We start from the raw sequence: 24,134 nt of genomic DNA, 5'->3' as shown, positions 1-24,134 counted from the left end.
TGTCACAGAGCACATCCTGTGCATGAATAAAAATAAAAATAAAAATAAAATTTTATTTATATCCCTCCCTCCCCAGCCAAATAAGGTCCCTGGTTCAGTCTTCATCCTCCTCTTTCATCGGAAAGGGATCCTCAGGCTGGGAAAATAACTCCGTCTGAAGAGCTACTGCTGCTGTATGTCAGAGCATGCCACACTCAGCTCGGTGAGCTAGCTATATAAGGCAGCTTCAGTTCAACAGTTGAGCTTCTTGCAGCGCCCCCCCCCCCCCGTGGCAATGACAAACTGTCCCCAAGGGGCCGGGCTTGAGAGTGTGCTATAATTCCAGCCTCCTCCCGCCTGTTCAGTGCTGCTAGTGGCTTTCGTTGCAAGGAAGGGTCCACCTGGCCTCTGGTGCTGGAGGATGAGCCCCCTCCCAGAGTGACAAAGGTACGGGACAGGTAGGGGATGCTTGCCTCTTGAATCTTAGGTGCGTTGCGAACCTGGGCTTTGTGTATTCCCCCCCCCCCCACAAAAAAAGTTGAGAATCCTTTCGTCCTGTCTCGAGGCGCCTGCTCGCGATAAAAGGCACCGGAGCAGAAACAGGGAGGTGGGATGTTTGTATGAGGCCAGACACTTGTATGGGGCTTTTTACCAAGATGATATCAAGGAGAGGCTGGGAGAATAACTTCCTGGGGCTGGTTTGCAGGCTTCTTTTACGCAGAGGTTTCCCAAGAGTCAATTTGCTTGTCTGCACAGTCTCATGGGCTGTGCAAACCACTGTACCCTTAAAACACATTTTTGAAGCATATTTTGAAGGACATTTGAAGGCTCTTCTTATTTTCCCCCTCACAGAATTATGGGCAGTGCAGTTTGCGCCTGCATTGGTGGAAACCACAGGAGGGGAAGATGCTCTTGCGCTCGGATCCTGGCTTGTGGTGTTCCCATAACAAGCATCTTTTTGCCACTGTGAGAACAGGATTCTGGACTAGACGGGCCATTGGCCTGGTGACACAGGCTGCTCTTACGATCAAAGGGTTTCTGGGAACTGTAACTGTGCAAGGTGAACAAGAGAATTATTTAAGGGACAGAACATGCTCCAAATGTGCTAAAGTTATGGTGTGTACACTGCCTGCCCTCTATAAAAACCACAGCAACCTCCCACGTATCCTAGTGTTCCACTCAAAGTATTGTCACGAAGGTTGCATTCCATGCCCTAATCTCTGCAGAGCAATAGCAAGATTCCAGGGGGGTCCAGAAGCTCACCCAGGATTGTGTTTCCACTGGGAAAATCGAGGCACTGTGAAGGCTAGAGTTTCTCTAAGAAATAGTGTGTTGGCCCGAATATAAGCCGCACCTTTAAAATTCAAAGGGGAGGGGGGAGAGGAAAAAAGACAATACCCGAATATAAGCCGCTCCCTTAAAATTGGGTTACAGGCTGAAAACCACTGTGGTTAGTAGAATTGTAACTCCTAGCCAATTTAAGCCTTCGATCTTGCAAGCCCGCAAAAGTTAACATACAATTGCTAAAGTTGCAAATCGCTATTCAGTTGCTGCAATTCCGCAGGCATTCAAGCTCGCAAATTGGCAAGAAAACATTTTTTTTGTTCTGTTTTACCGTACGTCTGTTTCAGCAGTGATATCGTAAAAGCCAATTTTTGTAAGGTCGCGAATTTAAGCCGCACTTTAACTTTTCATGGTCGGAAATTGGAATAAATGTGTGGCTGATATACTGGCCAATGCGGTTGGTTTATTTGGAATATATTTACGCCGGAGGTTTTCAATGGGGGGGGGGGGTGTTGCAGAACATTATGCCCCTAGAGTGTCCCTCATTGCCCCCCTTCAGAAAGCTTAAGTCCAAAGCCAACCTAGGAAATTTGCATATGTCACAGTTCTGCAGATTGTATTTTCCCTTCATATTCCAGGTATTATCTAAATGCTGCCATGTATTGATTTCTACCATTCACTGACAGACTCTGGTACCCAAGACCTATGACAATATTCTGCTCTGTATGAATGGAAGAAGTGCTGGGGAGGCAGGGCTACATAATATTTCCCCCTCTCACCCTTTCCATAACTCAGGGAGAAAGCGCCATGAAAATGTGCAAACTTTGAGCCGCAGAAGCATTGTAGCATTGCTAAGATACCCCAAGGCTCGCTGAGTCCAACTTCCTGCATGGCACTGCTTTCCAGCTCCATGTTTTGAACTCAAGACAGGCAACCCTGGTGCTTAGATGAGCCTTTGTGATTCTGGTGCCTTCCAGATGTTTTCGTCCCAGACCATTGCCCATGCTGGCTGCTGAAAGAGATGGAAGCTGTAGTCCAAAACATCTGGAGATATCAGGTTGGCAAAGGTTGACCTGCTAACCCGCTAACCTCTGAGTAGGATGTGTTAGGCTGCTGTTCTGATGTCTTTGCAGTCAAAGGTAGGAAAGAGCAGTGCTTTTTTCCTTTCTAAAAAATGTTTAGGGATACTCTCGTTTTGACTCAAGAAAATCCAAATCGGGGAAAATAAATACAGCAAAATGGACAAAGGTACAAAGATTCACAAAATGTTTAGGGGTATGCATCCCCCCCCCCCCGAAAAAAAGGACTGAGAAAGGGTGTGGCCACAGCAACTGGGTCATTGGAGAAGAGAGGCTGGCAGGCAGGCTGACCACACACATGGCGCCTTTTGCACATAATGCAGCAGCAGCAGCACTGAATGTGTCGCGAATCTAATGTTCTGCTCTTAAAGGTAAAGGTAAAGGGACCCCTGACCATTAGGTCCAGTCGTGGCCGACTCTGGGGTTGCAGCGCTCATCTCGCTTTATTGGCCAAGGGAGCAGGCGTACAGCTTCCGGGTCATGTGGCCAGCATGACTAAGCCGCTTCTGGCAAACCGGAGCATCGCACGGAAATGCCATTTACCTTCCCGCCGGAGCGGTACCTATTTATCTACTAGCACTTTGACGTGCTTTCAAACTGCTGGGTTGGCAGGAGCAGGGACCAAGGAACGGGAGCTCACCCCGTTGCGGGGATTAGAACCGCAACCTTCTGATTAGCAAGTCTAAACCACAGAGCCACCCGCATCCCTTCAATGTTCTGCTCTTAGTCGCCAGTATTTGCTAGTCAGAGAAGTTCACCACAACCAAGCATGGAGGTTGCATTTTAATTTGACTTGTGGTCATTAATAACTACTGCTTTTATGGCAGTTACTGATTTTATCCTGTCCTCTGATGTTGTTGTTGTTGTTGTTAAAAATGGGAAGGTCCATAGCTCAGTGGTAGAGCATTTGTCTGGAAGCAGAAGTTCCTGGGTTCAATCCCTGGCATCTCCTAGTAGACGTGGGAGAGACTCCTGCCTGAAATCTGAGAGAGCCACTGCCAGTCAGTGTGGGAAATCCTAAGCTAAATAGACAAATGTTCTGACTCAGTATAAGGCAGCTTCCTATGTTCCTAGTCATGGAATTGTAGAGTTGAGTGGGACCCCAAGGGTAATCTAGTCCAACCCCCTGCAATGCAGGAATCTACAACTACAGACTCCCCAACAGATGGCCACCCAACCTCTGCTTCAAAACCTACAAGCAAGGAGAGTCCACCACCTCTCATGGGAGTCTGTTCCAGTGTCAAAAGGCTCTTACTCCTGAGATGTAGTCGGAATCTCCTTTCTTGTAACTTGAAACCATTGGTTCAGGTCCTACCATTTGGAGCAGCAGAAGAGATGCTTACTCCATCTTCCATGTGACATCCCTTCAGCTATTTGAAGATGGCTATCGTGTGACCTCTCTGTATTCTCTTCCCCAGGCAAAACATAACCCCTAAGCGTTCCTCGTAAAATTTGGTTTCCTGATCCTTGGTTTGAAGAACATGAGCTGTTCATTTTTAATTCTGCTCTGCTTTGGGGTTTTACTGACTGGCTTAAAACTGGACTAGAAATAAGTCAACTGGCAGGCCTGGGCATTACCCTCATTGTTCCTTCAACCCCTCCTAGCTAATGTTCATCCTATTACCCCTTGGAATTGACTCCCTCTGCTTGGCCACATAGGAATGGGGAGCTGCCATTCTGGTTTCATGGGCTCAAACCCACTTGACTCCTTCTCTCTCCTTCCCTTTCAGCTGTGTAGAACAACACAAGGGCATCGCACCAGACATGTCATTGTCAGCCACCAACAGAACTCATAGCGACACCTTCTCGTTCATCTTGATGGGCCTGCCTGGCCTGGAAGGTGCCCACTTCTGGCTGGCCTTCCCCCTCTGCGCCATGTACCTTGTGGCCGTGGTGGGCAACTGCACCGTGGTGCTTGTCGTGAAGACGGAGCCAGCCCTCCACACGCCCATGTACTTCTTCCTCTGCATGCTGGCTGCCGTGGACCTGGCCCTCTCCACCTGCACCATGCCCAAACTCCTGTCCCTCTTCTGGTTTGATGCCAAGGAAATTGGCTACAGGACCTGCCTCCTCCAGATGTTCTTCATCCACTCTCTGTCCGGAGTGGAGTCCACCATCCTTCTGGCCATGGCAGTGGATCGCTATGTGGCCATCTGCCACCCTCTGCAGCATTCCTCCATCCTCACCAATGCAGTGACAGTGAAAGTGGGCTTGGTGGCCGTGGTGAGAGGTGTCGTCTTCTTCCTTCCTCTGCCCTTTCTGATCAGCCGCCTGCACTTCCGTGGCTCCACCAACCTCACCCATTCCTACTGCCTCCACCAAGACGTGATGCACCTGGCTTCGAGCAACAGCACCACACCCAATGTTGTGTATGGCTTGGCTGCCATTCTCCTGGTGATGGGTCTCGATTCTCTGCTCATCTTTGTCTCCTACGTGATGATCATTAAGACTGTCTTGCAGCTGAAGTCAAAGGAGGAGCGCCTCCGGGCTTCTGGGACCTGTGTGGCCCATGTGTGTGTTGTCTTGTCCTTCTACGTGCCCCTGATTGGGCTGTCTGTGGTGCACAGGTTTGGGAGAGACCTTCCTGTGCTGATTCAAATCACAATGGGCAATGTCTACCTCTTGGTGCCTCCAGTGCTCAACCCCATTGTCTATGGAGCCAGGACCAAGGAGATTCGGAAACGGGCATTGAGGATAATGAGGATAGGGAGTGAGGGAGGTTCTCATTGACCCAGAATTTTCTTTAGAACAGATTATCCTAGAGTTATTTCACCAACAGCTCATCTGTACAGCTGTGCTTGGTCAACCTTTAAGATCACAGTCCTTGTTAGACAAATCAGGCAGAACAAAGCTGTGCACTGCTGCATCTCCAAGCCACTGTAAGTCAATGGCCATGTGTCCTTCCAGGCAGCTCTCAGTAGCTGCAAGACCCTAGTAGCCATGCTTCTTCTGTAGTTGCCACACCATTTTCTGGAGACTGAAGCTCATACCTGAAGGATCTGTCCTCTACCCAACTGATCACTGAGCTCCGTGGACAAGGGCCTCCTGCAGAAAGAGGCCCCCGAAAAGGTGTTTCTTAGTGACCTACCTCGGTATTATTCAGGGATGTGAAACAAAAGGCTTGTCCACCACTATGTAGGTGATAAATGCTATGGAATTTATTGTGCAGAATAGGAAGTCTCCTAAACCCACTTATACTCATTGTTGCTTGTGAGGTGGCTAGAGAGAGCTTCATGCTCCAGGAAAGGCAAGGTGGAGGAGGACTCTCCCTGTAGGTGACAGAAAAGGGTCCCTTGAGAGACCCTCCCGCCCTCCCTCCCTCCCCCCCTCTCTCTATCTCTCTCCCACTTTCCTCAGACTGTTGATAATAAATTGAAAAATGCATGATGGGTTTATTCCATAATTTTAAACAAACCGAAGTATAATTAACTTTTGGCAAACTGAATTGGGCCTCTGGAAATATTGTATGCACATTTGTTCCTACCTTTCTGGAAACTTGTTGTGTGGTGAATAAAAACTACCTTTTAGATTACATCTATCTGCATTGCCTCTTTAGGAGACTTGAATCCCCACATACACTTCAGAAGAAGCCTATTGGGGAAAGCTGTAGTGATGGTCACCAACGGGGGTAGCTTCAAACAAGGATTAGACAAATTTGTGGAGGAGGCTTTCAATGACATTACATTGTAAAGGGTTGGACTCTACAGTCCCTTGATTCCATGTGCAAAACAGCCTCGGCATAAAAGAAATGTCTGTATGTATTAGATTAGGGCAGATCCTTCAGTTTGGAATCCGTAGCTGGTTTCTCAGAGGTAACAAATTGGCCCCCAGGGACTGGGCTGTCTATAAATGCATCTCCTTTGCACAGCTGTGTTGGCTGTGTGAGGTTGTGCAGGCAGGGTCCACACAGCGACTGCTGCTGCAGAGCGTTCTCTCGAAGGTATGTTGAGGGGGGGTTTCTTCTTGGTACTAGAATCATAGAAGTATAGGATCATAGAGTCAAAGAGTTGGAAGGGACCCTGAGGATCATGCCGTCCAACCTCTTGCAGTGCAGGAATAGGCAGCTGTTCAATACGATACGATATGATGCTATAGTCTTTATTGTCATTGTCCCATACAGAACAACGAAATTGAAAAAATATACACCAGACATTCAAAAACCGACAAGCCTGCTATCCCAGCCTGGTTAGCCCCCTAAAAACTCTGATACCCCATAATTAAATACAATATACTCCCATAGAGACTACCTTACACTGCGTTTAAAACCAAAATCACATTTGAATAGAAACGGTTTCTCAGTTGGCTAGTCCTAGTCTTTATAACCCTGTAGCTTCTTCCAGAAGGCAGAAGCTGAAAGAGATCATTTCCAGGGTGCGCACTATCCTGCGCTATCTCTGCAGCTTTCTTGTGGCACCTGGAAGCGTAGATTTGATCCAAGGTGGGAAGAGTGCACCCAATGATTCTCTCCGCAGTCTTTACAACCCTGGACAGCATTGTTTTTCCCCTGACCGTGGGGATCAAACCTGCAACCTTGGTGTTATCAGCACCAGACTTTAACCAACTGATCCATCCAACCCCAGCTGGAACCCTCTCCTGCTTAGTCCGAAGATGGGCATTTTATTTGTATTAAATATATTTATATTATATCAGTTGCTGGGAACCAGAGGAGGGCTCCTGTGCTCGAATCTTGCTTGCTGGTTTCTCACAGGCATCTGGCTGGCCACTGGGAGAAGAGGATGCTATACCAGATGGATCATTGCCCTGATCCAGCAGCCAGGCTCTTCTAATTTGAAGACCTGTGGGAAATGTTGAATAGCACTGTTGCTGACCACAATAGACTTCTTTTGACAAGCCATTATAAAACTCGTTCCATTAGATTTCAGGCACTGAGGGAAAGTTCATCAAGCAGAAGAGCTGGTTCGGTGCTTCTGGGAATGGCTATTGCAGGCTCCTGTTGCCAATGGCCAAGCTTGCCTCTTTTTAACAAAACCAACAAAAATGCTCCGCCGCGTTTCTTGTTCCCAATAAGACCCTGAATGAGCCCTCAAGAGCCTTAGAATGGTTCTTTACTCGGATTCCATTTGGTGGGTTCTCAAGACCCCAAGGAGGAAAAGGTCTTTTTCATCCTCACAAGGCCCCTTATGCACCAGGTGGGGCAGGGAGTGGACCGGCAGGTACAATCCAAGACAACCGCTGGTGGACGCACAGTGTCCCAAGCTCACTCAACCTTTATGTGCAGCAGTGACCACTGTCCATGGTCTGTGGCCATGTTGCTCCTCAGCAGCTGCTCCTGGAGTTGTGGGGTGTATCTACCTGAAGACACAAATCGTTTCTAATCTGCACAACTTGCAGACTTAGCATATAGAATAAGAGAACAAGAAGAACATATGTTTAGAGAAGATTGGAAAACCTTTATTGAATATATGGGGAATAATTGTATACAGCTGAAAACGTTGGCAGCATTAAGATCAATTCAATAGTGTAAATAGGTTTTGATGGATGCAATTATGGAAAACTGATTGGAATAGTTTTTGTAAAATATGCAGGGGTTTAAGACATGTAAAATGAACCATGAAAGAGAAGAAGGGAAGTCATTCATATCTTAAGGATGTAAAATGAGTATTTGAAATTGTAAAACTGAAAATTTAATAAAAATTATTAAAAAGTCACAAATCGTTTCTCAAACTGTCTTGCCCTAATGCCCAACACATCAGGCCTGAACAATGAGTCCTGCTGGTCAAGATGCATTATGTGATCAGTAAAGAAGGCTACAATGGGGGGGGGGATGATAGAGAAAGAGAGAGACAGATGCTGCCTCATGGCTTACAATTAGAGACAGGAGGGCATTTTGGTTTCATGGAATCAAACCCTATTTGGCATTGTGAATCTACCCTCTCCTTCTCTTTCAGGTGAGTAGCACTCACAGGGCTTCAGGCCAATCATGTCATTGTCCGCCACCAACAGAACTCATGGCGACTCCTTCTCGTTCATCTTGATGGGCTTACCTGGCCTGGAAGGTGCCCAATTCTGGCTGGCCTTCCCTCTCTGCGCCATGTACCTTGTGGCCGTGGTGGGCAACTGCACGGTGGTGCTTGTCGTGAAGACAGAGCCAGCCCTCCACACGCCCATGTACTTCTTCCTCTGCATGCTGGCTGCCGTGGACCTAGTTCTCTCCACCTGCACCATGCCCAAACTCCTCGCCTTCTTTTGGTTTGATGCCAATGAGATCAGCTATGGGAGTTGCCTTCTCCAGATGTTCTTCATCCACACTCTTTCAGGCATTGAGTCCACCATCCTCTTGGCCATGGCTGTGGATCGCTATGTGGCCATCTGCCACCCTCTGCAGCACTCCTCCATCCTCACCAACGCAGTGACGGCTAAAGTGGGCTTGGTGGCCGTGGTGAGAGGAGTCGTCTTCTTCCTCCCTCCTCCATTGCTGATCATTCGCCTGTACTTCTGCGGCTCCACTGTCCTCACACATTCCTATTGTGTTCACCAAGATGTGATGCACCTGGCTTGTGGGGACAGAATGCCCAACATTGTATATGGCTTGACTGCTATTCTCCTGGTGATGGGCCTTGATTCTTTGCTCATCTTTATCTCCTACTTGATGATCATTAAGACCGTCCTGCAGCTGAGATCAAAGGAAGAGCGCCTCCGGGCTTCGGGGACCTGTGTGGCCCATGTGTGTGTTGTCTTGTCCTTCTACGTGCCCCTGATTGGGCTGTCTGTGGTGCACAGGTTTGGGAGAGACCTTCCTGTGCTGGTTCATGTCACAATGGGCAACGTCTACCTCTTGGTGCCTCCAGTTCTCAACCCCATTGTCTATGGAGCCAGGACCAAGGAGATACGAGAAAGGGCATTGAGGATAATGAGGATAGGGAGGGAGGGAGGTTCTCATTGACCCAGATATATATATATTTAGAACAGATTATCCTAGAATATTCCACTTAGCAGTGTATCTAGACAGATGTTCTTGGTCAACCTTTAAGATCATGGTTCTCATTAGACAAACTGTGCACTGATCTGCTGTATCTCTAAGCCTCCCATAAGTCAATAGCCATGCGTCCTTCCAGGCGGCTCTCAGGATCTGCAAGACCCTGGTAGCCATCTTTCCTGTGTGGTTGCCTTACCATTTCCTGGAGACTGAAGCTCGCACCTGATAGAACATCTCAGCGCTCATACACCCAACCAATTACTGTGCTTTGCGGGTGAGGGCCTCCTGCAGAAACCATCTTATCAAGAGGTCCACCCCACACATTGAAGGAATCGGACCTTTAGTGTGGTGACGCCTTTGGACATCCCTGCCCTATATATGAGGCAGGCACCATCTCTGTTAAGACCTTCCTCTTCCATCAAGCATTTTAAATCTGCATCTGTATTGGAATTCTTTTAAATATTACCGTATGTTATTGTTCTCTTGTTGTATGCCACCCTGAGCTCCTTTGGGAGGAAGGTTGCAATATAGATTTAATAAATAAATTAAACAAAATTAGTACCACATCCACGCTGCACTCAGGCTGCACCCCCACCGCTGTGTTACATCACTCCGGTGTCAAGACATCCCAAAACACAACATACATTGGGTAGGAATTTCCTCCCTTTCGGGTGGAGGGGCGCTGCATAATGTTTAAGGTGTTTTTTGCTATTGTTTTTAGGCCAGCTCCTGAAGAGGCAAAGAATCATAAGAAAAAATGTCACTTCCTGACAAAAATGACCATATTTTCTTCTCTGTGTGTGTGTTGACAAGCATTTTGCCCCTCTGAGTTTTGGGTCATCTCCACCTGGGGAAATTGTGTGGCTATTCCATTCTGTTAGATTTTCTGAGCTCAGGGTGGTTGGGGAGAAAGTTAAACAGGGAAAGAAAGCATTGAGGAGGGAACGCTGTGATCACAATATTGTGCAGATGCCCCACAAAAAATGGGTCAACAAAGTGGTCCCAAGTAGGTCTCATTGTAGAAGCAAATGGATTAGGTTTTTAGTTTTTTCGCTATCTGCATTTCAATCGATTAGTTTTTTTGCATTGTTTAAATTCCATTATGAATTCCTATTTAACTATTATACTATATTTGTTTTTAGAGCGTTTGTGTTTGAGCCGAGCTTGCTTTAATTTTTGTAAGCTGCCATGAGTCCCAGTTCTGGGAGAAAGGCAGATAAATAATATAACAAATAAATACAGTAACAGCAGTACCCGCCAAAGGGAGTTTCTTAGGAACCAACCTCAGTGTTATACAGGGATGTCTGGGAAAAGGGTTATCAGCCACTGTGTTGGTGATAAATGATACAGAATTCACTACACAAAACAGGAAATCTATTTGTATCTCTCCTGAACTCGCCCTTACTCATCTTTGTTTGTGAGGCAGGGTAGAGAAAGTTTCATGCTCAGGAAGAACAAGGATATAGTCTGAATGCTTCACCTGTAGCTCTATAAATCGCTTAATGTGTCAATACGAAGGGAAGTCATTAAAATTGCAGTTGCTGTATAAGGGATTGTTCGTTGACTGGAAATCAGTAACATTTTGGAATGCAGAAATAAAGTAAATCATCAAAAGATCAATTCTAGCACCTAAATGGTATAATTTGGCATCTGAATGATTGGTATTAGCAATTCTATTATAATTTGGTATTGTTATAATGAGGCTTTTATTGGATTGTTGTAATTGATAACTAATAAAAAATATCCGAAAGAGAAAGTTTCATGCTCCAAGAAAGGCAAGATGGAGAAGGACTCTCCCTCTCGATGGCAGAAAAGGGTCCCTCAGAAGACTATCTCCCTTAGAAGACATCTGAAGGCAGCCCTGTTCAGGGAAGTTTTTAATACTGATGTTTTAATGTATATTTTTAATCTTTTGCTGGAATAAATTCTCATTCTCATTATCCTCATCCTCATTTCTCCGCCATTTCCCACATACTGTGGATATTGTTTTGAAAAACGCACGATGGGTTTCCTCCATAATTTAAAACAGACCCAGGTGTAATTTACTTTTGGCCCCTGGAAATACGGTGTGCAGATTTGTTCCCCTCTTTCTGGAAACCTGTCACAAGGTGGATAAAAGCTACCCTTGAGCTTATTGTGTCTGCCTGCGTTGCCTCTTTAGGAGACTTGAATCCCCACATAGGGAAGCCTATCGAGGAAAGCTGCAGTGATGGCCACCAACTGGGGCAGCTTTAAACAAGGATTAAACAACTTCATTAAGGAGGAGGCTATCAATGGCTCTTAGCTGCAATGGCTACCTTCCATCTCCACCACTGGACTCTTTCCACAGGGCGGGCGCCACCACTGAGAAGGCCCTCTGCCTGGTTCCCTTTAACCTCACTTCTTGCAGGGAGGGAACCACCAGAAGGCCCTCGGAGCTGGACCTCAGTGTCCAGGTAGAACTATGGGGGTGGAGACGCTCCTTCAGGTCTACTGGATCGAGGCCGTTTAGGGCTTTCAAGGTCAGCACCAACACTTTGAATTGTGCTCGGAAACATACTGGGAGCCAATGTAGGTCTTTCAGGACAGGTGTTATATGGTCTCAGTGGCTGCCCCCAGTCACCCCAGTGTTGTGTTGCTCCTGTCCTTCTAACAAGCTTCCCATTGGGACATCTGGCTGGCCGGCAAGAGCAGGGTGCTGGATTAGAGGGACCATTGGACTGACCTTCTCATGTTCTTAATGTTGTCACCTCTAAACAAGTTGGCAGGAGCTGCACCTTCTCATGAGTCAAGCCACACATTATGGAAATGTCTCTGATTCTTTCCTCCATGGGTTGTTGGCCTGTTGTTTTTTGTTTTCTTTTCTTTTTCTTTTTTAAAGCCTAAAGCATCTTTTGGTGGGTGCAGAGGAGAAGGCAGGTGGAAGAAGAGGGCCAGAAAGATCTATTTGGTACCAGTGGGGGAAATATGGTGCATATGGAAGCCGTTGGGTGAACAAAAACTGACTCTTGTATTGAAATGAAAATTATTCAGTCCAAAAATATGTCCCAAAAGTTTTACTTACTCAGAACTTAACTCCAAACAACTTAAAGCAAATAAAGTTACATTCCATTAGATGCATAATTATTTATACTGATCCCAGCCTAAGGCCTATCTTAGATTACAAATATAGTGGTATCTTGGGTTACAGACGCTTCAGGTTACAGTCTCCGCTAACCCAGAAATAGTACCTTGGGTTAAGAACTTTGCTTCAGGATGAGAACAGAAATCGTGTGGTGGCGGCGCAGCGGCAGCTGGAGGCCCCATTAGCTAAAGTGGTACCTCAGGTTAAGAACAGTTTCACGCTAAGAACGGACCTCCAGAACGAATTAAGTTCTTAACCTGAGGTACCACTGTATATTGCATCCTGAGCTAAAAATCAAAGTTCACTCTCTTCTCCACTGCAGCCTCCATTAGCCCCAGGCTGTTTGCTGGAGGCAGAGACTCACAGTCCATTCTCTTCAGCAGCTTGGAACAAAGAAAGCACCCCACCAAAGGTGGATGCCTGCAGATTAGCATATGCATAAACCTGTAACACAATCCATTTCATGTGACTAAGCTAGAAGACATACAGTCCCATGATGCAGCCCCATTAATGATAAACCTGTTAGGCTCTTCTTTAGCTCCAATGGAAATTTCCTGCCATGCCTCACATTACAATACAGGCACATTATAGATATATTTTCTGTTTCAATGTACATGACACAATTATGCTTAACAATTCTGACTAAACATTAGGAAGAGTTTTTTGATGGGAAGAGCAGTTCGACAGTGGAATGGACTCCTTCTGAAGGTGGTGGGCTCTCCTTCCTTGGAGGTTTTGAAGCAGAGGTTGGGTGGCCTTGGGTGGTCTTGGGTGCTTTAGCTGAGATTCCCAGCATTGCAGATTTGGGATGCCTCTTTGAGTTCCCTTCCAGCACTACAGTTCTATGATTCTATATGCCAAACAGCCTCAGCATAAAAGAAATGTCTAGATACATTGCATTGTGGCACACCCTTCAGCAGGTTCCTTAGAGGTAACAAATTGGCCCCTAGCGGCTTTGCTTTCTATAAATCTCTTTCCTTCTCTCAGTTGTGTTGGCTGTGTGAGGTCCAAACAGCGACTGGCGCTGGAGAGCGGTCCCTCAAAGGTATGGAGTGGGGAGTTTTTCTTGGGATTAAGGCAGACTTCTAGTTTCTGATAGACTAACATTCCCCCTGAGACCTGGAACCCCCTCCTGCTGAGTCTGAAATTGGGCATTTTATTTGCCTTAAATATATTTATATTATATCAGTTGCCCTCAGGACGGGAGAGGGCTGCTCTTGTGCTCATGTTCTGCTCCCTAGTTTACCACAGGCATTTGTTTGGCCGCCTTGAGAACAGGATACTGCTCCTGGAGTTATGGGATGCATCCATCAAAGAGCACAAATGGTTTCTTAAGCGCTCTTGTCCTACTGCCCAACACATCAGGCCTGGACAATGAGTCCTGCTGGTTAATCATGCAGTATGTAATCAGTAAAGAAGGCAACAATGGGAGGGGGGAGAGAAAGAGAGTGAGTGAGTGATGAAATGAGTAAGAAACAGATGCTGCCTTGTGCCTTGCTCTTATGGAGAGAACATTTTGGTTCCATGGAATCAAACCCAGTTTGACACTGTTAAACTACCATCTCCTTCCCTTTCAGCTGCGTAGAACAACATAAGGGCATCACACCGGACATGTCGTTGTCAGCCACTAACAGAACTCATGGCGACTCTTTCTCGTTCATCTTGATGGGCCTACCTGGCCTGGAAGGTGCCCAATTCTGGCTGGCCTTCCCTCTCTGCGCCATGTACCTTGTGGCCGTGGTGGGCAACTGCATGGTGGTGCTTGTTGTGAAGACAGAGCCAGCCCTCCACACACCCATGTACTTCTTCCTCTGCATGCTGGCTGCTGTGGACCTGGCACTCTCCACCTCTACCATGCCCAAACTCCTCGCCTTCTTTTGGTTTGATGCCAATGAGATCAGCTATGGGAGTTGCCTTCTCCAGATGTTCTTCATCCACGCGCTATCAGGCATTGAGTCCACCATCCTCTTGGCCATGGCTGTGGATCGCTATGTGGCCATCTGCCACCCTCTGAGGCATGCTGCCATCCACACCAATGCAGTGACGGCTAAAGTGGGCTTCGTGGCCCTGGTGAGAGGGGTCATCTTCTTCCTCCCTTTTCCATTGCTGATCATCCGCCTGGACCTCTGCGGCTCCACTGTCCTCACACATTCCTATTGTGTTCACCAAGACGTGATGCACCTTGCTTGTAATGACAAGCTGCCCAACGTTGTATATGGCTTGGCTGCCATTCTCCTGGTGATGGGTCTTGATTCTCTGCTCATCTCTGTCTCCTACGTGATGATCATTAAGACCGTCCTGCAGCTGAAGTCAAAGGAGGAGCGCCTCCGGGCTTCTGGGACCTGTGTGGCCCATGTGTGTGTTGTCTTGTCCTTCTACGTGCCCCTGATTGGGCTGTCTGTGGTGCACAGGTTTGGGAGAGACCTTCCTGTGCTGGTTCATGTCACAATGGGCAACGTCTACCTCTTGGTGCCTCCAGTGCTCAACCCCATTGTCTATGGAGCCAGGACCAAGGAGATACGAGAAAGGGCATTGAGGATAATGAGGATAGGGAGGGAGGGAGGCCCTCATTGACCCAGATACAATGCCATACTCTTCTCCAGTCATGCCTTGCTGCCCTGAGCCATGAACACTGAGGTTCATTCTACTTTGCCTCCCAACCCCACTTTTACTTGAACATTGTTCTGGTCCTGACTACCATCTTATTCAGGGCTGACTTTCCAGACACCCACCTCCATGTCTCTGGCAGTGATTTCGCCTTCGACAGATCCTAAGGCCCATTTTGGGTTACCTGCAGATTCCCTTTGTCTTCATATAAATGTGGGCATGATAGCCATAGTTGAAGTCAGCTTTTGCAATTGTGAGGCATGTGCTTTCCCCATCTCTCTCCATTGACCAGGGTCTGTTTCTCAGTACTGTGTGATCATTGCTCATGTGAGAGTTCCCGTCCAGAGGCACCATGGATACACAAAATCATGCATAGCTGAAAGCTGTCTGATGGAAGGGCAGGAACCTTTTTCTCCACTGCCAGAGGAAGAAGAAACAGAGGAAATCCCAGGACGAAGAAACCTGGATTCCTTGGCTGTGGAAGAGAGGGGGAAAGCAGACAGAGAGAGAGGCAAGTGGAACCTGCAGCACGATTCCAGCGTTTTTCTTCCGCCTGCATCTCTCTGTCAGCCTCTCTCCTCCCTTCCACAGTTGGAGTTTCTTCTTCCTCCATCAACCTCCATTTCCTCACTCATTTTGTAGCCTAGGGCACCAGGGTTCCTTCTCCCTCTGCCTGCCTCCTGCCTCCCTCATGCCTTATTCTCTTCTTCTCCTCCACTACAACCGTCACCTGGAAGGCTGGCTCTGGCTGCTGCAGCCAAGCTCTCATAAAGGAATTTGTGCAGGTAAAAGGTACGTGTGATGTGTGCGCACTTCAAATCAATGTCTCCGTTTTATCTTGAGGTACCTCTTAAGTTATGAGTGCAATGCCTGCTCCTGTGATGCCACAGAATACTGAGCCAGTGAATATGAAGGCAAGGAGCAGTAAGAAGAGTAGGGAGGCTGGAGGAAGGGTGAGTTAGCAGAGGAGAGCCATGAAGAAGAAGCAGAAGGGAGACCTCAGGGTGGAGGCAAAGAGGAAGGAGAAAGTGGAGAGGGAAGATTGCAAGCCTCAGAGAGAAGGACAGCGGGGAGAGCCAGTGTCAGAAATGTCAGACTGTGGATGAACAGCATCTCCACAGGGTCCATCTCCCTCCATGAACCTAAGCAAAATATAATAAAGTATTTTTCAACAATAAAAATTAATAACACTAGGTGTTCTAAGAAGTGAAGAAGAGACATTGGAGGCTTTTAAGCAGGTGTTGGGTGGTCATCATCATGGATGCTTTCATTGAGATTCCTGCAGGGTTTAGATTGTTGGCTATTTGCAGTATGGTAGCGCTGAGAGCCAGTGTGGTGTAGTGGTTAAGAGCGGTAGTCACGTAATCTGGGTAACCGGGTTTGCGTCTCCGCTCCTCCACATGCAGCTGCTGGGTGACCTTGGGCCAGTCACACTTCTCTGAAGTCTCTCAGCCCCACTCACCTCACAGAGTGTTTGTTGTGGGGGAGGAAGGGAAAGGAGAATGTTAGCCGCTTTGAGACTCCTGAAGGGGAGTGAAAGGCGGGATATCAAATCCAAACTCTTCTTCTTCTTCTTCTTCTTCTTCTTCTTCTTGCTGGGGAGACCATGCATTAAAAAGGGACTCAAAAATAACTTAAACAAGGTTTTAATAACAAAAGCAAAAACTCCTTTTACACTAAATACATCAACAACAAACCAGACCCAACCACCAACCCATCCTCCAGGGTAATGGGAGAGCTAGGTGCTGCTCCTTATATACTACACAGCTTAATCAATACAACTCAGCAGCACCTGCTATGTTTCACAGCTGTAAAGCTGGGTCTTGTTATCTTGCTCTGGCCCCTTAAAGACATACACATCGGGTGGAACAATGAGGAACCTTTACATTTAAAGAAACCATTCAACATAGATGACCCTGGGGTCCCTTCCAACTCTACAGTTCTATGATTCTGTGGCATGGAGCCTGCCCTGGTCACCAGTAAAGGACCACTTCGCTCACCAATTCATTTGGCCTTTGACTTATGGTGAAACTTTCCATTGTTATTATTTTGCCCCTTCAGGATTTTTGTGTGTGTTTTGTGAGCAAACACTAAATGACGGCGTCATTCTAATGAAACTCTAAGCATGACTATGCCCAGAGTTACCGTATTTTTTGCTCCATAGGGCGCACCGGACCACAGGGCGCACCTAGTTTTTAGGGGGGGGGGATAAAGAAAAAAAATTATTCCCCCCCAGCCCCAAAGAGCAAAGAAGCCAAGACAGCCAGCGGGATCCATCCACTTTAGCCACGTGCAACCTCTCCAGCCGGGAGAGGCTGCGCGCGGCTTTGGCAGAAGCCAAGACAGCCAGCAGGATGGATCCCACTGGCTGTCTTGGCTTCATTTTTAGCCGCAGGGCTGGGGCCAGTGAAGCCCGAGCTTCCCCTGACCCCAGCCCCCAGAACAGGTCCGGGAGCTACCTGAAGCCCGGGGAGTTGGCGCTGCGCTCCCCGGGCTTCAGGCTGCAGGCTGCTATCCGCAAGCCTTCGGAGCCCGGCGGGAACTCCTGCCTCGCTCCAAAGGCTTGCGGATAGCTGCCTGAAGCCCAGGGAGCGAGAGGGGTCAGTGCGCACCGACCCCTCTCGCTCTCCAGGCTTCAGCGAAAGCCTGCATTTGCTCCATAGGACGCACACACATTTCCCCTTCGTTTTTGGAGGAGGAAAAGTGCATCCTATAGAGTGAAAAATATGGTATTTTGGATTAATGAGCTGCACTGCAGTAAAGCAGCATGGCCTGTGATTACAGCACATGGAGAGAGGTGATATGTCAGCCGCCAGATCCCAACTCTGCTCTCTCCTCTCAGGGAATCATTAGCTCTGATACCTGCATTCCAAAGGATTGGACCAGGTGACACTTTGGGCCCCCCTCCCAACTTTACAACTTTGCAATTCCTCTTGCAAACAAGGGGTCCAAAGTGGTGTTCTTCTGAGCCTTGCCGGCAGCAGTTTCCCCACAATTGTTCCTCAAAGATGCCCTCTTGGTGGTGGCTGAAGTTGACTATCTGAGCAGAAGTCACTTCTCGTCGCCATTGGCACAGAGCCCTCTGTGGCCGATTCCTTTGAGATGCTTCATGACTGCGGCTTCTCAACAAATCCTCCATTGAGCTCCGTCTGCCCCTTTACCAGCATAAAAATAATAATAACAAGAATACTGCTTCTAATAGTGATTTACATTAAAAGCACATTAAAAGCAGCTGCCCCCCAAAATGGGCTGCCATTCCCAACACCTTTAACAAACGACAGCTCCCAGCACTCTTTTTATCAGAATGTGTGTGTTTAAAATGTTTTGTGTGACGGACTGCTAGATTCTCCATTGACAGAACAAGACATTCCACCTCACTCAGGTAGGGCTTGTCTGGGGTGCTCCCAGGCAGAGGTTTCTAGGCAGTAGCCAAGTGAGCTTCATAGAACCCCTTGCACCTTACCCACCCAGAATCACCAAGGGATGTCTCACCTGTGCTCCATCTCCCACTGATGCAGCACCTGAGGGACTCTGAGGTCCCTGGCCATTATCTCGACCTAGCCATTCAAAAGTCTATAAAATGAAGGCACTGAATCTGCCCACCTCGCAGATGTTCCTGTGCACATTTGAGCCCTGAATCCAAGCCATTTCTAGACCCAGGACTGCAACAGCTTTGGAGGACTCCAAGCTCCTCACCAGCAGAAAAGATGTTAAAAGCTGATCTACCGTGGCAGGTCTGTGTCGGTGAAGCGTTTCTGATTAATTACTCACAGGGTGGGTTGCAAAAAGTCTGGTATCTGCTCTGCAACTGAAGAGGGAATACAAGGGTGTTGCTAGCAAAATAATGGAAAGGTCCATTATTATAAAGGGCTGGGTGGAGGGGCTTCAAAGCACAAATAAGTGGACAAGAGGATAGCTAATATGGGGACCTGTAGTAGTTGTGCAAACATTCTAATAATAATAATAATAATAATAATAATAATAATAATAATAATAATATAATAGTAATAATAATAATAATAATAATAATAATAATAATAATAATAATAATAATAATAATAATAATAATAATAATTTATTTATACCCTGCCCATCTGGCTGGGTTTCCCCAGCCACTCCGGATGGCTTCCAGCAAAATATTAAAATACAATAATTCATCAGATATTTAAAGCTTCCCTAAACAGGGCTGCCTTCAGATGTCTTCTAAAAGTCAGATAGTTGTCAATTTCTTTGACATCTGACGGGAGGGCGTTCCACAGGGCGGGTGCCACAAATAAGAAGGCCCTCTGCCTGGTTCCCTGTAACCTTCCTTCTCACAGGGAGGGAACCCCCAGAAGGCCTTGGTGCTCGATCTCAATGTCTGGGCTGAACGATAGGGGTGGAGACGCTCCTTCAGGTCTACTGGGCCGAGGCCGTTTAGGACTTTAAAGGTCAGCACCAACACTTTGAATTGTGTTCGGAAACGTACTGGGAGCCAATGAAGGTCTTTCAGGACCAGTGTTATGTGTGGTCTTGGCGACCACTCCTATGGAATCCTAGGGACAGTGAAGAGGGAAAATCTATTGCCTTCATGCCTTGCTTCTGGGCTTCGTGGGAGATACTGGTTTCCCAGCCTAGGAAGCAAAAGAAAATCTGGAGAACAGCTGGGGGGAGGGGTGGGAAACTAAGGTGGTCTGTGCATGATCTGAGACTGACAGTTCATGGAGCAAAGCTGTCATAGAATCATGGAAGTGTAGAGTTGGAAGGGATCCCAGGGGTCAGCTAGTCCAACCTCCTGCCATGCAGGAATCTCAACTAACGCTTCCATGACAGATGGCCATCCATCCACTGTCTAACAGCTCTTACTGTCAGAAAGTTCTTTCTGCTTTTTAGTCGGAATCTCCTTTCCTGTAACGTGAAGCCATTGGTTCAAGTCCTACTGTCCTTGAGCCATTGGCTTGAGTTCTAGTTTCAAATGTGTGTGATTCCTGCATTGCAGTGGTTGGAGTAGATGGTGCTTGGGGTCCCTTCAAACTCTACAATTCTATGATTCTATGAAACTACAGTTTTCAATGGAACATTTTCCACTTTGGAGCAGTACTGTACTATGTGGAAAGAGGTGAGTTTATGGGGCAGGTTGGTGGTGATAATAGTGGTCATAGAGAAGGACTATGTGCAGAGGAGGGTGACCCAGGTATTCTTGGGTCTGGAAACCAAGCCTTATGCGGAATGGTTGAGGGAGTCAGCTATGTTCAGCCTGGAAGGGAGGAGATTTGAGGATAATCATCTCCCAATATTTGAAAGGCTGTCATGTGGACGATGGAACAAGCTGGGTTTCTCCTGCTCCAGAGATTAGGGCCTGAACCAGCGGGTTCAGATGACAAGGAATGAGATTCTGACGAAGGATTAGGAAGAACTTTCTGATGGCAAGAGCCATTCTACCCAACAGGCTTTGTCACAGGGCTGAACAACAGTGTGTGACGGCGTCACCTCTTATCAATTACCTTCCTTTTACTCCCCCTTACATTGAGGGGAGTTGCTAGTTTATAGCCATTTTTGTAGCCCACTGCGAAGGCGAATGGCCACAGCATCATGCTGTAACACTTCCTTTGCCTGGGGAAGGTCCAGGGTTCGGTCTCCAGTGGCAGATACAGGTAAGGCTGGGGAAAACCCCTGTAGCCAATACTGAACCAGGTGGTTCCATAGCCTGTCAGTCAGCATACTGAGGCAACTTCCTGTACTCATATGGACAAATGCAAGAAGGATGAGTCTGTTTGTTGGTCATCATGGATGAAAGGAACCGATTGAGGTAATATGTCTCTGAATTCCAGATGGAAGCATCAAACAGAGGGAGGAGGGGGGGATGCAGAGTGCTTGACTAGTTGGACCCTTGCCTGATCTATCAAAGCAGTGGCTAGTGTTCTTATCTTCTCCCCTTTTTTGCCAACAGAATTTGTGTCTCTGATGTCATAAGGAACTCCCCAGTTGTAGCATCACAGAGTTATAGCTCAAAAAGAGCTTATGGTCCCATCTGGTATGCCTTGCCTGTGAAGGGAAAGACTATTTGATGCAGATATCGACATGAACACGGCTCCCAACCACACCTTCTCTGACCCCTCAATGTTCTTCCTGTCTGGTATTCCTGGACTGGAAAGCTCCCACGGTTGGATCTCCATACTTTTCTGCTCTGTCTTCGCCACCTCCCTGCTGGGCAACAGCACCCTGCTGTACGTGATCAAGACTGATGAGAGCCTCCACAAACCCATGTTCTTCTTCCTCTCCATGCTGGCCTCCATTGACCTGACCTTGTCCCTCACTACCATGCCCAAAACACTGAGCATCTTCTGGTTCAGGGCCAGGGAAATAAGTCTGACCGCCTGCCTTGTCCAGATGTTTCTCCTCCACACCTTTTCCATCATGGAGTCTGCTGTGCTCTTGGCCATGGCCTTTGATCGCTACGTGGCCATCTGCCACCCTCTGAGGTACACCACCATCCTCACCAATTCCTTGGTAGCCAAAATTGGGCTGGTGGCTTTGGTGCGGGCTGCGGTCCTGATGCTCCCATTGCCCTTCCTGCTTAGGAGATTGCCCTATTGCCGCTCCCACGTCATCGCCCACTGCTACTGTGAACACATGGCGCTGGTGAGATTGGCATGTGCCCACACTCGGTTCAATAACATCTACGGGATCATAGTTGCTCTCTTTGTTGTAGTACTTGATTTGACCTTTATTGGTCTTTCTTACACCAAGATCCTACAAACTGTCCTCAGTCTGGCTTCAAAGGAAGAGCAGCTCAAAGCCTTCAGCACTTGCATCTCTCACCTGTGTGCCATATTGGTTTTCTACATGCCTGTGGTCCTCTCCTCAGTCATCCATAGATTCGGTCACCATGTTGCTCCCTACATACATATCCTGCTGGCCAACTTCTACCTCCTCTTCCCACCCATGATGAACCCCATCATCTATGGGGTGAAGACCAAACAGATACGGGACAGAGCTCTCCTCCTCTTCCACCGGAAAAGCTTTTGAAGGGCAATCCGGCATGGGAAGCCAACGATTATCATACCCATGGGTGGTTCTGTTACAAACTTGGTTGGATGCTCAACGGCTTTAAAGGAGGATTAGACAAATCCCACTTGGTGGAAATCACAGAAGGAGAGAGTGTCCATGTGAGGGGAGGGAAAATAAATGGAGCCATTTCTTAGGGAGTTTTGGGGTAGTTGAGAGATGGTTTACAGAAGAGTAGGAGGGAAAGAGGGAGATAGAGAATTGGTTCTGGCTTGTGTGTAACATCCACTCAACTTTTCCCACCCCAATCTGGCCACAGTGATCCATGCGACGGTCACCTCCAGGCTTGGCTACTGTAATTCATTCTACGCGGGGCTGCCCTTGAAACTGTCCCAGAAACTCCAGCAGGCACTGAATGCTGCAGCGAGGCTCCTCACAGGGTCCCTGCCATCAAACCGCTTCTTAAAAAACCATCTTTAGATGCAGCTAATATGGCCAACTATCGCCCAGTCTCAAATCTTCCATTCTTGGGCAAGGTGATTAAGCGAGTGGTTGCTGAACAACTCCAGGAACGCCTGGAAGAAGCAGACCATTTGGATCCCTTCCAGTCAGGATTCAGGCCTCACCATGGGACTGAAACTGCCTTGGTCATGCTGGTCGATGATCTCCAGCAGGCTAGGGACAAAGGTGAGAACTGTTTCCTAGTTCTGCTGGATCTCTCAGTGGCTTTTGATACAATCGACCATTGCCTTCTGGCGGTTCCCTCGCTGCGAGAAGCCAAGTTACAGGGAACCAGGCAGAGGGCCTTCTCAGTAGTGGCGCCCTCCCTGTGGAACGCCCTCCCACCAAATGTCAAAGAGGAAAACAACTACCAGACTTTTAGAAGACATCTGAAGGCAGCCCTGTTTAGGGAAGCTTTTAATGTATAACAGACTATTGTATTTTAATATTTTGTTGGAAGCCACCCAGAGTGGCTGAGGAAACCCAGCCAGATGGGCGGCGTATAAATAATAAATTATTATTAGTAGTATTAGTATTATTAGTATTATTATTATACAAATATACTGTGCTTTTTCTGGGGCTGCAGGGGTACACATACCCATAAACATTTTGTGAATCTAAGTTTGGCCTCATTGAGGGGCAATATTTCAATATGAGTGGGAAAATGAGAGTACCCTTAAACATTCTTTCTCAGAAAAAGAGCACTGCAAATATATACTGTATGTCCTCCCTGTTATGTACTGAAGTTCTCACCCTGGGCCAGCAGGGGAATACTGTAGATAGTTATGCAAATGAAGGATCGAAAAGTGACGTTCAGTGATTGGATAGTTTTGTATGCAAATGAAGGATCGAAAAGTGACGTTCGTCTGACATGTTCGCCCACAACTTAACACTCCCCACTAAAGTCTGTGTGTCCCAAACACCTTCAATTTCAAGCTGAAGGAAATAAAACTGTCAAGAAGCCCCCAGTATCTCTCTCCTCCATGAATTTGTCTAATCACCATTTGAAGTCTCCCAAGCTGGTGGCCATCACTGACTCCTTGATGGAGGAGCATTTAACTGCTCCAAAACTAGAGTTCTGAATGTAGCATACATCAAAAGCACCTTCAAAGCACCTGCCCCCAAGTGAGCTACCCTTCCCAGCACTTTTATCAAACTACAGCTCACAAGATTCTCTTTTTTTATTGTGTCTGTGTCTGTGTGTCTGTGTGTGTGTGTGTATGCAGCCTTGGTGATTTTCAGCAAGAATCTCCCTGGACAGAACACATTCCATCCCAGCTGCGTCAAGCTGGCCTGGCCTGCTCCCTAGCAACCATCTCTAGGCAGTAGCCAAGTGGGCTTCATAGAACCCCTTGCACCTTACCCATCCAGAATCACCAAGGGATTTCTCACCTGTGCTCCATCTCCCACGGATGCAGCACCTGAGGGACTCTGAAGTCACTAAAAATCCCCTGCCATTGTCTCAACCTAGCCGTTCCAAAGCCTATAAAATGAAGGCACTGAATCCGCCCACCTTGCAGATGTGCCTGTGCTGGGCACACATGAGCTATGGATCCAAGCTGTTTCTGGAGCAAGGACTTCAAGGACCCTGGAGAGCTCCATGCACCTCGCCAGCTGATACAGACATTAAAAACTGATGTAAAGTAACAGGTGTGTG

At 47.4% G+C, this 24,134-nt stretch overlaps 5 protein-coding genes across 9 annotated transcripts in view; all 5 read left to right on the top strand.

Moving 5' to 3' along the window:
- LOC114595218 (zinc finger protein 75D-like) overlaps positions 1-24,134 on the top strand; it is a 437,997-nt gene that overhangs the window by 173,332 nt on the left and 240,531 nt on the right. The gene's annotated exons all lie outside the window — the stretch shown is intronic.
- LOC144327601 (olfactory receptor 51E2-like) lies at positions 341-5,641 on the top strand. Its single transcript, XM_077927962.1, has 2 exons — positions 341-426; positions 4,073-5,641. Exon 2 carries the CDS (start codon positions 4,107-4,109, stop codon positions 5,070-5,072), a length of 966 nt encoding a protein of 321 aa, XP_077784088.1. The 5' UTR covers positions 341-426; positions 4,073-4,106; the 3' UTR covers positions 5,073-5,641.
- On the top strand, positions 8,284-9,246 carry LOC144327415 (olfactory receptor 51E2-like). Its single transcript, XM_077926753.1, has one exon. The coding sequence runs from the start codon at positions 8,284-8,286 to the stop codon at positions 9,244-9,246; it is 963 nt and encodes a 320-aa protein (XP_077782879.1).
- Positions 13,994-14,956, top strand: LOC144327414 (olfactory receptor 51E2-like). The gene has a single exon (XM_077926752.1). It carries the CDS (start codon positions 13,994-13,996, stop codon positions 14,954-14,956), a length of 963 nt encoding a protein of 320 aa, XP_077782878.1.
- LOC114595403 (olfactory receptor 52K1-like) lies at positions 21,050-21,997 on the top strand. Its single transcript, XM_028725689.2, has one exon. The coding sequence runs from the start codon at positions 21,050-21,052 to the stop codon at positions 21,995-21,997; it is 948 nt and encodes a 315-aa protein (XP_028581522.2).

This window comes from Podarcis muralis, chromosome 4 (assembly GCF_964188315.1).
Source record: "Podarcis muralis chromosome 4, rPodMur119.hap1.1, whole genome shotgun sequence".
NCBI classification, from domain to species: domain Eukaryota; kingdom Metazoa; phylum Chordata; class Lepidosauria; order Squamata; family Lacertidae; genus Podarcis; species Podarcis muralis.
Note: the sequence above shows the minus strand (reverse complement) of the source record. Positions and strands in the feature narration are given on the sequence as shown.